The sequence below is a fragment of the Eptesicus fuscus genome, chromosome 9 (assembly GCF_027574615.1).
Source record: "Eptesicus fuscus isolate TK198812 chromosome 9, DD_ASM_mEF_20220401, whole genome shotgun sequence".
NCBI classification, from domain to species: Eukaryota; Metazoa; Chordata; class Mammalia; order Chiroptera; family Vespertilionidae; genus Eptesicus; species Eptesicus fuscus.
The window spans coordinates 26,224,928-26,239,026 of NC_072481.1; the positions used below are offsets into that span (position 1 = coordinate 26,224,928).

Here is a 14,099-nt window from a genome sequence, read left to right on the forward strand (position 1 = left end):
TTGCCTTCCCCTGGTCGCCAGGTCACCTCCTGCCCCTGAGGGCTCCCGGACTGTGAGAGGGGGCAGGCCAAGCTAAGGGACCCCCCACTCCAGTGCATGAATTTTTATGCATTGGGCCTCTAGTATATTCAGAAAAATTAAAGTTAGATTTCTACATCAGCATACAAAACATGTATCTCTGGACAAATGAATTGTGGACCCAAATGGAAAAATAACAAACTGTAAAAATCTAAAGGAAAAATTTTAAAAATAATTTTGTGGTAAGGATAACTTTCCTGAGCAATACACAAAACCATGGGGAAAATGTTTAAATTTGACTTCATAATACTTTGTTTGTTTAATCCTCACCTGAGGATATTTTTCTTTTTTTTTTCTTTTTCTTTTTTTATTTTTATTTTTTTATTGAGGTATTATATGTGTACATATCTTACCATTGCCCCCCCCACCCCACACCCATACATGCCCTCACCCCCCAGAGTTTTGCGTCCATTGGTTATGCTTATATGCATGCATACAAGTCCTTCGTTTGATTTCTCATCTCCCCCACCTCTCCCTAACCTTCCCCCTGTAATTTGACAGTCTGTTTGATGCTTTACTGTCTCTGTATCTATCTTTTTGTTCATCAGTTTATAATGTTCTTTATTATCCATAAATGAGTGAGATCATGTGGTATTTTTCTTTCATTGACCTGAGGATATTTTTCCATTGATTTTTAGAGAGTGGAAGAGAGGGGGAGCATCAGAAAGAGAGAGACACATCAATGTGAGAGACACATAGATTGTCTGCCTCCTGCATGCCCCCTTCTGGAGATTGAGCCCAAAACCCATGCATGTGCTCTGACCAGGAATCTAACCATTACCTCTGGTTCATGGGTCTACACTAAGGTGACCAGATTTTAACATTGGTAAAGCGGGACACCATTGACCAGCAGGTGAGGGGGGGGTCTTTTTCTTTTCTTTTTTTAAAATATATTTTATTGATTTTTTACAGAGAGGAAGAGAGAGGGATAGAGAGTTAGAAACATCGATGAGAGAGAAACATCGATCAGCTGCCTCTTGCACACTCCCTACTGGGGATGTGCTCGCAACCAAGGTACATGCCCTTGACCGGAATGGAACCTGGGACCCTTGAGTCCACAGGCCGACGCTCTATCCACTGAGCCAAACTGGTTTCGGCCTGCGGGGGGGGGGGGGGGAGGTTCTTGATTAAAAATTTGGTCTATATTGTAATCGCTTTTGTTTTTTTTTAATAAAAGGGAATTCACTTCTTAGATCATCGTTGAATTTGCATCCTCTTTTCTTACTCATTATGTTAAAAATCTAAAAAAAATAATTTAAAATTATATTATAAATTATTATATACATATTGCTTAAAAACACAGTAAGTAGGTACATAATTACATGAACATATTTTATTGTTAGTTTATAAATTAAATTAATTTGATTGTTATAAAGTATATTTAAAAATTATTTTAATCCTATATTTCTTTCTAAATAATAACAATACTAACTTGTATTATTTTTCCTCTGAATTTGCCGTAACGTAAGTTGTAAGTGTCACTTTCAAGGCCAGGGCTAGACTTTTTGCCGCCACTATAAAATATAAATAATACGAGTACTGTCTGCTAAATTCAAGAACATTTATGTATTTATGAAATAAATAAATAAATAACTTACCTAAATTATCTGAATAGCTGATTTGTAATGACATCACTTGTTTAACTAGTTTGCTAGCATGCAGTACGATGTGTATCGTCTGAGAGATAGTTACAAAATGTTTTCGTTGTTGCCAATCCCAAAAAATGCCATTGTTCATTAAGTCGTGTCGAATTCTAACAACTGATCAACAATGCGAACTTTGATAAGCAGTTCTCGATAATCAGTTCTCAACAATTATTTGTTATTATTAAAGTTTAACATTATAAAATTAACAAAAATAATATAAAACTCATATCCTGGCTAAATAGCCACATGGCCGCCGAAAACCATATATTCCCTTCCCGTTCTCCCGCCGTTCCCTAGCTTGTCGTGCATTCTTTCCAAAAATCGGTACTTTTTTAAAACACCGCGGGACGCGGGACAAATTGTTAAAAATTGGGACTGTCCTGCCAAAAGCGGGACGTCTGGTCACCTTAGTCTACACCCAACCTCAGAGCTACACCGACTGGGCTCTGCTCTTGTCTTTCCACCTAACATGGTAATTCCTGTGCAAGAACAAGCCTGAACATGTGGGCCCAAGAAGCCCGGTCCCGGACCAGAGAGAAGATTGACACCACACCCTACAGATCCTGTCTCTCCTGAAGAATGCGCAGAGCCGGCCAGCATCCCCCTTCAGCCTAGAACAAAACGTAGCGGGGGAGAGAAAAGTCCCTTCTATTTCCTTCTCATCCAAATTGATTCAAAACTTATTTTCTTTCTTTCAATAAAAGTTTAAATCTTAATCATAGAGATGTTTCATGTTTAAGCTGAGACTGAGTCTGTCTGATTCATTGCTGTCTGATTCATTGCTGTGCAGATGTCCACAGATTTCTGCGTGAGCAAGTGACAAGTCACTGAATCAACCCCTAACAAGCATGGGATCTGCACCTGACACTTCCCTCAGCCTCCTCCCTACCACGCCCTCTCCCTCATGGGCAGGTTCTCAGGGTCTAGTTCAGAGCGATAGACTCAGAGCTTTTACAGCTATGCGTCAGGCTTGTAGTGTGAGGACATCTTTAAACAACATAATCATAAGAAGAGTAGCCAGGAGCTATTGTTATTAACAATGACATTTATCATCCCTATATTTATATCATTAAATTATATTTATAATAATACTTACTGAGCACTTGCAATATGACAGACATTGTAGTTGCGTGTTGCGTGCATTTTGTCAAGTCCTCACAGCAGGTTGGTGTGATGCAGGTCGTGTGATTATTTCCTCCAAGCCTGAGGCTTAGGAAATAAAGCAATTTCATTCCTGTCCTTCTTCACGTATTGATTACATATTCCCACTGTTTCTGACTCGTGGTGGGTACCAGTAATGTGCATTTCCTTCCTTTTCCACTAAGACCACACATGATATTGTGCAGTTTGGGCTCTGCACAAAAATGGATGGCAGAGCCGGCCACCAGCTTGCCACAGCTGTTGTTTTGCTGGTCCTACCTATCCCGTGTAGAGAATTCTTGGAATCTAGTTTGACTTGAGGGCTGGGCCACTCCAGTATGCAATCCTCAGACCTCTATTCTCTACCTTTCCAATCGGCTGATTCTTTCTCCCTAACTCCGATAGGGAGGAGGGTGGACTTAGCGGGCAAGTAGAAAAGGCAGCCCACCTGTTTTCTTGGGTTTCCCACCAAGTCCTCTGTTCCTCCTGGTCAGCAGTAAATCAGGCTTTCTGGGGACCTGGCGCCGCCTAGTGGTCATCGTCTGCAGCACACGATGCTGACAAATTGATTAAAAGCCCCTTTCTCATGGGACACTTAGGGAGATGAAATGGGGAGAAAAGACCAAACGCTCTGCGGGAACTCAACGAGGGAGAGATCGTGGCTTCTGGGGAATTGGAACTTATAATTTCAGCTATTATATTCAGCTATACTTGGGTCCCTATTCTACCACATACTAATTGTGTGACCCCTGGGCAAGTCACTTCACCTCTTTGAGCATGCCTTTTGATGTCCAGGAATGGCCCAGCAAGCTTTGACTATTTTAGGTAGAAGGAACTTTGTAAGCAAAGGCAGGGGGCAGGGGAAATGTTCAGAACACAGGGCAGGTGACCCTCACTGGGAAGAGGGTTAGTCCCATGGAGCGAGGTGGGTGGGGGAGCATGAATCTCTTAACCATAGCAAGGTGAGAGGAGCTGGAACCCCTTCTTGGAACCAGCTGCTCATTTTAGGCCGAGCCCCAGTCTCAAGCAGGTTTGCCTACCTGGACTCCGGCTGCCCTCACATGCCTGGGCAGAAAAGCCAACCAGTCCGCTTCCTTCCCAAGCTAGAGCAGAGCTCTTCCACACTCATCTGAACTGGCCAACCCTGACCCTGGTTCCACCTGACCCCCTATTTGTTCCATCTGATTCTTCCCCAGTTCCGAGGTAATACTGGTAAACTATGCTAGGCTGGCTTCCACGAGCGATTTTCTCCTGGCTTCCTCCCACATCCCTAGCTGTTCCTGCTCGTGCTCCTCGGTGGGTTTCTTTTATCTGCCCCTGCGTATCATTCCAAAGGGTCCTATCCCGTCCTTGTCTTTTTACTACCCATGTTCTTCCTAACCCACCCCACTGACTTTGACTATCACCCAGATGTTTTCCCCAGAGCTTCAAACCCACCATCCGACTGCCTCTGTGGATGGCCCACAGGCACCCCACTTGATATGTCCAAAATGAAATTATCTGCTTGCCTCCAAACCTGTTCTTCCTGTGTTGATTACATAGCCAATGGTTCCATCCTCTGCCCTATTTCATAAGCAAAAAATGTGTTTGTCAGCTTTGACTCTTCCCTCTCTCCTCCCTCTCCTCCCCAGAAGTATTATCACCGTGTTCCAGTCACTATGCCTTAAATATGTTTATCTAATCCACCCTCCTCTCTCCATCCCGCTGGGACTCTGACACTATCCTCTTTTGCTTGGATTATTACAACTGCCTCTGGACTTGACTCTTTGCCTCCGCTTTACCCCTTGTTTGTCTCTTGTGTTCCCTTCTGGATGCTTTAAAGGAGAGCCCGTTTCTTAGCCTTTCCCACCTTCTGGGGGCTTCCCACATTTCTTGGTTCATGACCCCCTTCTTCCATTTTCAAAGCCAGAAAAGTTACATCTCTTTGACCGTCCTTCCATCGTCAGATCTCTCTCTGCTTCTCTCCTGTTTTCCTCTTCCACCTTTAAAGGCCCTTGTGATGGCATTAGACCCACTTGCATAATCCAGGATATCTCCATCTCAAAATCCTTAACTTAATTGTATCTACAAAGACCCACTTGCCATGTAATATAACAGATTCACAGGTTCAGAGGATTAGAAGATGGACATTTTTGGAGGACTATTATTCTGCCTACCACAGTCCTTTCTCTGTCCCCACCCCCAAATATTTGTGTCTGTCCTGCATGCAAAATACATTTGCCTCATTTCAAAAAGTCCCCCCAAATTCCCAGCCCATTCAAGTATTAACTAAAAGTTCAAAATTTCATCTAAATCCCACCAGCTCAGCCTGGCCAGTGTGGCTCAATGTTTGAGCATCAACCTATAAACTAGGAGGTCAGGTTGTGAGCTCAATCCCCAGGTAGGGGGCGTGCAGGAAGCAGCCAATCAATTAGTCTCTCTCATCATTGATGTTTCTATCTCTTCCTCTCTGAAATCAATAAAAAATACTTTTAAAAAATCCCACCAATTCAAAAGGCCCAAATATCATCATCTGACTCATCTATATTAGGCACCAGATAAGATGTAGTATAATCTCATCAGTCCCAAGTGATTTAAAGATTAAATTGGACCAACTCCATTAGGTTTCAAGGCCTGGGGATACTAATATTCTCTGGCTCTGTCCTTGGAGTCATTTTTCTTTTTTCATGAAGTATAGCACCTGTTTTCATCCTGTTGGTAGAATTTTGTGGGTCCGTCCTGCAGCCTTCATTTATTTCTCTCTGTCCCTTTCTATTCAAGTGGCACTGTTCCTCCTGATATAAAATTCTCAAGAACCTTGTGGGTCTCTCATGTATGTCTCAGGGATTCACATCATTAGATAAGAGGCTCTTTCATGATCTTTCCTAAATAAATCCATTTCTATTTTTGGCTTCTGTTGAGATAGCTGAGGGGATCTATGAGTCACACACATAATCTCTTCAAAAAGATTTTTTTCAAGAAAAACAATTTTAAATATAATAATATTACATGCAATAAACATTAATATTTCAAGAAAAATGATTTTAAATATAATAATGTTACATGCAATAAACATTAATATTTCAAGAAAAAAAGAGTTTAAATATAATACTATTACCAAAACTGTACTAACATGGAATAATATCACACAAGTTGTAGGAAATATTAAAAATCTGCAAATAGCCGAAACCGGTTTGGCTCAGTGGGTAGAGCGTCGGCCTTCGGACTGAAGGGTCCAGGGTTCGATTCTGGTCAAGGGCATGTACCTTGGTTGCGGGCACATCCCCAGTGGGGGGTGTGCAGGAGGCAGCTGATCAATGTTTCTCTCTCATCGATGTTTCTAACTTTCTATCCCTCTCCCTTCCTCTCTGTAAAAAATCAATAAAATATATTTTTTTTAAAAAATCTGCAAATAACAGGATTATTTCTATTATATTCTAAAATATTTTTTCTCTGACTCTATTTTTGTTCATCAGTTTATGTTGTTCATTATATTCCACAAATGAGTGAGATAATGTGATATTTATCTTTCTCCGACTGGCTTGTTTCACTTAGCATAATGCTCTCCAGGTACATCCATGCTGTTGCAAATGGTAAGAGTTCCTTCCTTTTTTAAAAAAATTCTTTATTATTTAAAGTGTTACATACTTCTCCTTTTTCCCCCATTGATCTCTCCCTGGCCGCCCCCACCCCACAGCACATGCCCTCACCCCACCCCCCTGTCTGTATCCATTGGTTATGCTCATATGCATGCATACAAGTCCTTTGGTTGATCTCTTTCCCCCTCACCCCCCGCCTTCACTCATAGGTTGGACAGTCTGTTCAATGCTTCTATGACTCTGGTTCTATTTTTGTTCATCAGCTTATGTTGTTCCTTATATTCCACAAATGAGTGAGATCATGTGATATTTATCTTTCTCTGACTGGCTTATTTCGCTTAGCATAAGGCTCTCAAGTTCCATCCATGCTGTTGCAAATGGTAAGAATTCCTTCTTTTTTACAGCAGCATAGTATTCCATTGTGTACTAGTAGATGTACCACAGTTTTCTTTTTTTTTTTTCCCCCCCACAGTTTTCTAATCCACTCATCTGCTGATGGGCACTTAGGCTGTTTCCAAATCTTAGCTATTGTAAATTGTGCTGCTGTGAACATAGGGGTGCATATATCCTTTCTGATTGGTGTTTCTGATTTCTTGTGCTATATTCCTAGAAGTGGGATTACTGGGTCAAATGGGAGTTCCATTTTTAAATTTTTGAGGAAACTCCATACTGTTTTCCACAGTTTTCAAGTGTGAGATGATACCTCATTGTCGTTTTGATTTGCATCTCTCGGATGATTAGTGACTCTGAGCATGTTTTCATATGTCTCTTGGCCTTCTGTGCATCCACTTTTGAAAAGTGTCTATTTAGGTCCTTTGCCCATTTTTTTAAAATTGGATTGTTTATCTTTCTTTTGTTAAGTTGTATGAGTTCCCTATAAACTTTGGAGATTAAACCCTTATCGAATGTAACTTTGGCAAATATGTTCTCCCATGCCTTGGGCTCTCTTGTTTTGTTGATGGTTTCTTTTGCAGGGCAGAAGCTCTTTATTTTGATGCAGTCCCATTTGTTTATTTTCTCCTTAGTTTCCATTGTCCTGGGAGATGTGTCGGTAAAGATATTGCTACGAGATATGTCAATATTTTGCTGCCTATGGATTCTTCTAAGATTTTTATAGTTTCCTGTCTTATGTTTAAGTCTTTTATCCATTTGAGATTATTTTTGTGTATGGTGTAAGTTGGTGGTCTAGTTTCATTTTTTTACATGTATCTGTCCAATATTTCCAGTACCATCTATTGAAGAGACTATCTTGACTCCATTGTATGCTCTTGTCTCCTTTGTCAAATATTAATTGAGCATAATAGCGTGGGTTGATTTCTGGGTTATCTTTGACAATGAATCTTTTCATTGTAATATCATTAGCAACCCAGGTAGGCTGAGAATTTCCCAAATCATTAAGTCCTCATTCATTCTTACAATATATACTAGTACATATTTTTATTGATTTCAGAGAGAGAGAGAGAGAGAGAGAGATAGAAACATCAATGATGAGAGAGAATCATTGATTGGCTGCCTCCTGCATGCCCACCCCACAATCTGTGTATATGCCCTGACCAGGAATCTAACCATGACCTCCTAGTTCATAGGTCTTCACTCAGCCACTGAGCCACACCAGCCGGGCAACATGTTTTCTTTACCATATGCTCCTCTCTTCCTTCTGAGTCCCCACAGGCAGTCATTAACATCCATATATCTACTAATGAGTCTGTTGAAGGTGATTGAGGCCGGCGATCATGTCACCCAAGTAGGATTCGGAAATCCAGGTCGAGCTGCCACTGCCTACTGCTCTCCGAGTAGCAAACTCAGGGTAACTGAGGCCTGGGTGATGGTTCCCCTTCCCAGTGGAACCCTGCCGGGTTTTAGCACCAAATGTTAGGGTCGTCGATGGAGGAATGCATGAGGCCAAAAGGAGTAAAGAATTATAAACTTGCCCTAGCTGGCTTGGCTCAGTGGATAGAACATAGGCCTTCGGACTGAAGGGTCCCAGGTTTGATTCCAGTCAAGGGCACATGCTTGGGTTGCAGGCTTGATCCCCAGTAGGGGGCTTGCAGGAGGCAGCTGAATCAATGATTCTCTCTCATCATTGATGTTTCTATCTCTCGCTCTTCCTCTTCCTTCCTCTCTGAAATCAATAAAACTATATTTAAAAAAAGAATTATAAACTTATTTTTACCTCTGCTAGCAGAAGGGCTGAGACCAAAATGGCATCAGGGGGGCAGCGATACTTATGTCTCTTGTAAAGGTCAGTCAGAGTAACTGGTCAGACCAGGTATAGGTGGGAGCCGGGTGTAGGCAGTCCACTAGAAACTGGATGAGGCACTTTATTGGAAACTGAAGGCTGTTAATCATGAAACCTATAAAGAGAATAACAGGAAAATCTCCGGGAGGGGCTCCAAGCAGGGCATAATGGAGCACAAGAATTGTATCTAACAATGATATGAGGACTATATTATGATAATTCATGTAAAGAGATTAGCATAGTGCCTGGCACAAAGTAAGTGCTCAGTAAATGTTCATTGCTGTGTATGAATGATAAACTCAACCACATAAAGGTTTAAGAGAAATCTGGCTCTGCACACAGACAACAAGCTTGTGGGGGTTGGGGGGCCCGGGAAATGTTGGTGGCAGCTCAGTTGCCGATTTCACATTACTTACCTGGGGGGTGGGGTCGAGGTGGGAAAGGGGACGGGGAGGGGCGGAGTATGTGCCTTTAAGATGAGATAAATGGGGACCAGGAAACTTACAAAATCAATCAATCTGAACCAGGCCCAGTAGCTCCGTGGGTTAGAGCGTCATTCAGATACGCCGAGGTTGCTGTGCGATCCCCAGTCAGGGCACATCCATGAACGCCTAGATAAGTGGAACCAGGTTCTAATAATGGTGAACCCATTCAGGTCAATGGCATGTACCTTGGTTGCAGGCACATCCCCAGTAGGGGGTGTGCAAGAGGCAGCTGATGGATGTTTCTCTCTCCCTTCCTCTCTGTAAAAAAAAAAGCAATAAAATATATATTTAAAAAATAAAAATAAAAATGGTGAACCGCAGGGTGAAGGAGATCTGGTGGAGGAGATCATTCGGACTCGAATCTATGAGTCCAAGTATTGGAAAGAGGAGTGCTTTGGACTGACGGCTGAACTTGCAGTTGATAAAGCCATGGAGTTAAAGTTTGTGGGTGGCGTGTATGGTGGCAACATAAAGCCAACTCCCTTTCTGTGTTTGACCTTGAAGTTGCTGCAGATTCAACCGGAGAAGGATATCATTGTTGAGTTTATAAAAAATGAAGACCTCAAGTACATTCGCATGTTGGGAGCACTTTACATGAGGCTGGCAGGCACTGCAATTGATTGCTACGAGTTCATGGAGCCTCTGTACAACGGCTATAGAAAAATTAAGAGCCAGAACCGCAATGGGGATTTTGAGCTGATGCACGTAGATGAATTCATTGATGAACTACTGCCCTGTGGGAGAGTCTATGACATCATTCTGCCCCGGCTGCAGAAACGCTATGTGCTAGAGAAAGCTGAGCAATTAGAGCCTCGGGTTAGCGCTCTAGGAGAGGACATGGATGATGTCCAGTCCAGTGAAGAGGATGAGAAGTTGCAGAGGGTAGTACCATCACCTGATCACCGCTGGAGAAGCTTCGGAGACTAGGCCCGTTGCCCACACAGCGCTCCAGGAGAAGTAGCAGTGGGTCTCCCTGAAGGCGGAGTAGGTATCCCAAGAGGAGGAGCCCTTCCCCTCTCCGCCTGCCGAGAGAGGCATCAGAGCAGGAGTCCAAGACCTCATAGATCTCCTTAGTTACAGACACAGGGGCCACTCAAAGTCTCCAAAAACATCTAAGAAGAACCACAAGAAGAGCCAGAGGAAAGGCATAATGAACTCAGATTGGGTTTAGTCCAAATGGCCTGCAGATATGAAGTCACCTCTCTATGTGGAAAGATGAAGATCTACTCCCGAGGCAGCTATGAGAATATTTTAGGGTTTTTTTTAAATATATTTTAATTGATTTCAGAGAGGAAGAGAGAGATAGAAACATCAATGGTGAGAGAGAATCATTGATTGGCTGCTGCACACTGGGGATCGAGCCCGCAACCTGGGCATGTGCCCTGACTGGGAATCAAACCGTGCCCTCCCGGTTCATAGGTCGAAGCTTAACCACTGAACCATGCCGGCTAGACAAGGGATGTTTTTTTTTTTTTTTTTGACATAAAGAATCTCCACATTTTGTTTTCTTATTAAATGAGAGAGGTGCTGGGGGGGGAAAAAAGTTGATTGCTGTTTCTCTTTACTTTCAAAGGGTGTCTTTCTGCCTGGCTCCATTCATTCCCTTCCAAGGGCATGCTGGGGGCGTGTCCACTCCGCCCTCCGCCCCACCCAAGCCCCGCCCCCCACTTCTGCCGGGATTGGTTCTTGAGAGGCGGAGCCCAGGGAAGAGCCCAGTACCAAGTGGTGGGGGCGTGGCGCATGCGCGGGCTGGGCAGGGTGGAAGTGAAGAGGAAGATCTGCCGGAAGTAGACGGCAGAGGTGGTGGCGGAGCGGCCGGCAGCTGCCTGGGAAACGGGGGCCCGGGACGCTTGGCTCGCAGACAGGCAGGCCAGGCCATCGTTTCTGTGCCTCGCACCCGGGAGGCCGAGGGCCCCTGGTCCGGCAGCTTTCCCTGCCTTCCCTAAGCCCGCCAGGGGGCGCAGCGCTGAGGGGCTGCAGCGTGGGGGGCGGGCGCGGCTGACGCGAGGAGGGGCGCGGGGCGGAGGAGAGAGTCCTGCCCCGCTCAGGAAGTGCCCCTGGGCGGGGGGCTGGGAGTCCTCACCTCCAGACCGAGGCAAAGGTTTCTGGGGGTGAGGAGGGCGCACCGCCCTCTGCCCCCGCCGGCACCCTGGCCATGACGGGCAAGTCAGTGAAGGACGTGGATCGGTACCAGGCGGTCCTGGCCAACCTGCTGCTGGAGGAGGATAACAAGTTTTGTGCGGACTGCCAGTCTAAAGGTAGCGTAACTCCCCCCACCCCTACCCCCACCCCCACCCTCACCCCTACCCCCACCCCCGGCGGGCGGGCGGGCGGTCCTCCTGCTTCCGCGCCGCGCCTGGGAGATGGCTGTGTGGGGAGGGGGTTTCTGGAGCTTAGGCCGTCCAAGTCGTCCTGAATGGTAACCTCGTGCTACTCCTGCTGCTGAGCCGGCTAGGTGATCTGCAGCGCCGGCGTTGGTGTGGAGAGAGGCTGCGAGGGAGAGTGTGCGTGTGTGTTGGCGGGGTGATGATGGGGGCGGTGGAGTGGCGTGGTGTGTGCGGGTGCGTGTGCCTGTATCTCAGGGCTTTGAATGAGTTCTGGGCTGTCATTCCAGAGGCAGCCCAGAGCTTACAGCCTTCCACTTGCCAAGCTGGGGATGAACTGCAGTTTGTGTGACTATGACAGAGAGGAGAGAGGGGGAGAGAAAGGGGGAGGGAGGGAGAGAGAGGAGAAAAGTGAGGTGATGATGGGGAGGAAAAGTGCTTAAATGATTTTTTAAAGGTGATGATTGTTGCTGCCGGCCATTTGGTTAGCAGTTCCTTCTGTCATTTTACCGACTTGCTGAGATCTGACAGTGCTTAGGTGGCTTTCTTCCTGGATATGTGCAGTGGGAAACTGCTTTATGCAGTGACACAGTGCGGATTTCTAGACAGCCTAGCCCTGGCTCTGGGGTGCGTTTGAGGCCTAATGTGTATGTGGTGGCAGAAGCTAGCGGATTGTGGCCTTAGCGTAGGATCCGTGTAATCACTGGAGAGAAGGAAGCAAGGGATGCATTGAATTTGTTGCTTCCATGGTGATTACCCTTCTAAAGGTGAAATATGATCATTAGAAATTGGCAGAGCCATTTGGTCTTTGTTTTCTGTGTCCTCAAAGATTCCTGGTTTGATCCAATTAAAAATCAGTATGATAGAAAGCATGGTTATTAGTGAAATGTTTGCACTTGAAATTTACAGATACAAGTGTCTATAAATATTTTGTTTCCTTGTTATCTTTCTGAATTATTTGGAATATAATTAGAGGAGTTGGGAAAATTTTTTTCTTTGGTTGGGGAGAAATAGAGTTATATTTTGGGAACTATTGTTAATTTACTTCTGTTCATTGTGCAGTGGATTTGCCATATAACATATTGGGCATATAGTATACAAGAAGTATTCAAATGTATTTGTATTTATCAATATTGACAAGGGAAGTATATGCATAATTGATGCTTTCACTAATTACCTTTTGTTTTATTTATTTATTTATTTTAAAATATGTTTTTATTGATTTCAGAGAAGAAGAGAGAGGGAGAGAGAGAGATAGAAACATCAAAGATAAGAGAGAAACACTGATTGGCTGCCTCCTGCACGCTCCCCGATGGGGATCTAGCCGCAACCCAAGTATGTGCCCTGACCCCTGACCGGGAATCCAACTGGGACCTCCTGAACCACGCCAGCCTGGCTAATTACCTTTTATTTTAGAAAAATAAGGTTATGTGAGGAGAACAGGGAGATGATACATTGATACTACTAGACACCTACTAGTAGTAATATATTTTAGTGCCCTCTACCAATAGATAAATGTATCATTAGGAAAGCAGGTCCCCAGACTTCTTTTCTGAATTTTTGCATTAGCAAGAATTCATTTTCAAAAGTACTTTAGAATCAGTTTATGTTGAGTAGGTTAATTTCTTAAAGTTGACTCTTGCTAGCTTTTGTCCTAAATCTATTAGAAGATTCTGTTTAAAATTTGGGAGTGTACCTCTTGATTTTACTTAAATTCCCCTATGTCCTTGGTTGACAGATATTGAGTCACAGTGAAGCAACCCAGTGGAGTGAGCCTGCTACATTTGGGGAGTCAGATGCCATTGATGATTAGTAACGCCCCCACTCCCCATTTGTCATACTACTCTTTTTTTTAAAGGAATTTTTATAAACAGTTATTTATTGAAGTTTTAAAAAAAATTATCTTTTTTGTTGAAAGTATTACAGATGTCCCCCTTTTTTCCCTATTGACTCCCCACTTCCCCATCATACCACTCTTATTCTTACTCATATTCCAATAAAATAGAGCATATGGAAGAAAGAGGTTGATTCATCACTTCTCCAAATTTTCCATTGCTCTTTATCAGTAGCATTAACTGGGGATCAGGTAATGAAACATTAGTTAATTCTTAATGAGAACTAGTAAATGATGGCTTGTAAACCTTATTAACTGGTGTTGATGGTAGAATCCAGGTTCCTGAAACAATTTCTTTTCACAAGTTAGTTTAACAGTGACTTGGCCATTATATTAAAATTGAGATGACAAGATGTCAGTCATCTTTCAATTCAGTTAAATAAGACATTTGTTTATGGTCAGGCCTCAGTTTACCCAGTTTATGAATTATCTAAGCCCTCCACTATTTCAGCCCCTCTCACTCATTTTCCTCTTCCTTTTTCCTGGTTTTGGTTGTCATAATGACCATGTGAACAACTGTCAGATGGTGGAAAGAAGAGGCATTTACAATCAATAGGTTATGTTGCCTGTTAGCTGTGGTAAAAAATATATTTAGTGGGAAGAGGAATTTAAAAACTGTTGGCTAAAATGAGACTTGGATGTGAGCTTATCTCTGTGTCTCGTGTCCTTTCTTACTTAGAAAATTGAGAGCTAACTGGGTCCTCAAAGATTTATG

General features: G+C 43.6%; 1 protein-coding gene and 1 pseudogene across 2 annotated transcripts in view; both read left to right on the forward strand.

Annotated features, from left to right (window-relative positions):
* The first annotated feature begins 8,141 nt into the window (after nt 1–8,141).
* LOC103294894 (pre-mRNA-splicing factor 38A-like) lies at nt 8,142–10,337 on the forward strand (annotated as a pseudogene).
* A 600-nt stretch (nt 10,338–10,937) lies between these two features.
* The window catches only part of SMAP2 (small ArfGAP2), a 47,809-nt gene continuing 44,647 nt past the window's right edge, over nt 10,938–14,099 (forward strand). The window contains exon 1 of one of the 2 annotated variants that reach the window (XM_008151190.3): nt 10,938–11,424. In XM_008151190.3, the coding sequence (XP_008149412.2) occupies nt 11,322–11,424 (103 nt within the window). In that variant the 5' untranslated portion in view covers nt 10,938–11,321. The remainder of the gene's footprint in view (nt 11,425–14,099) is intronic. The other variant, XM_054720635.1, reaches the window with a different exon arrangement.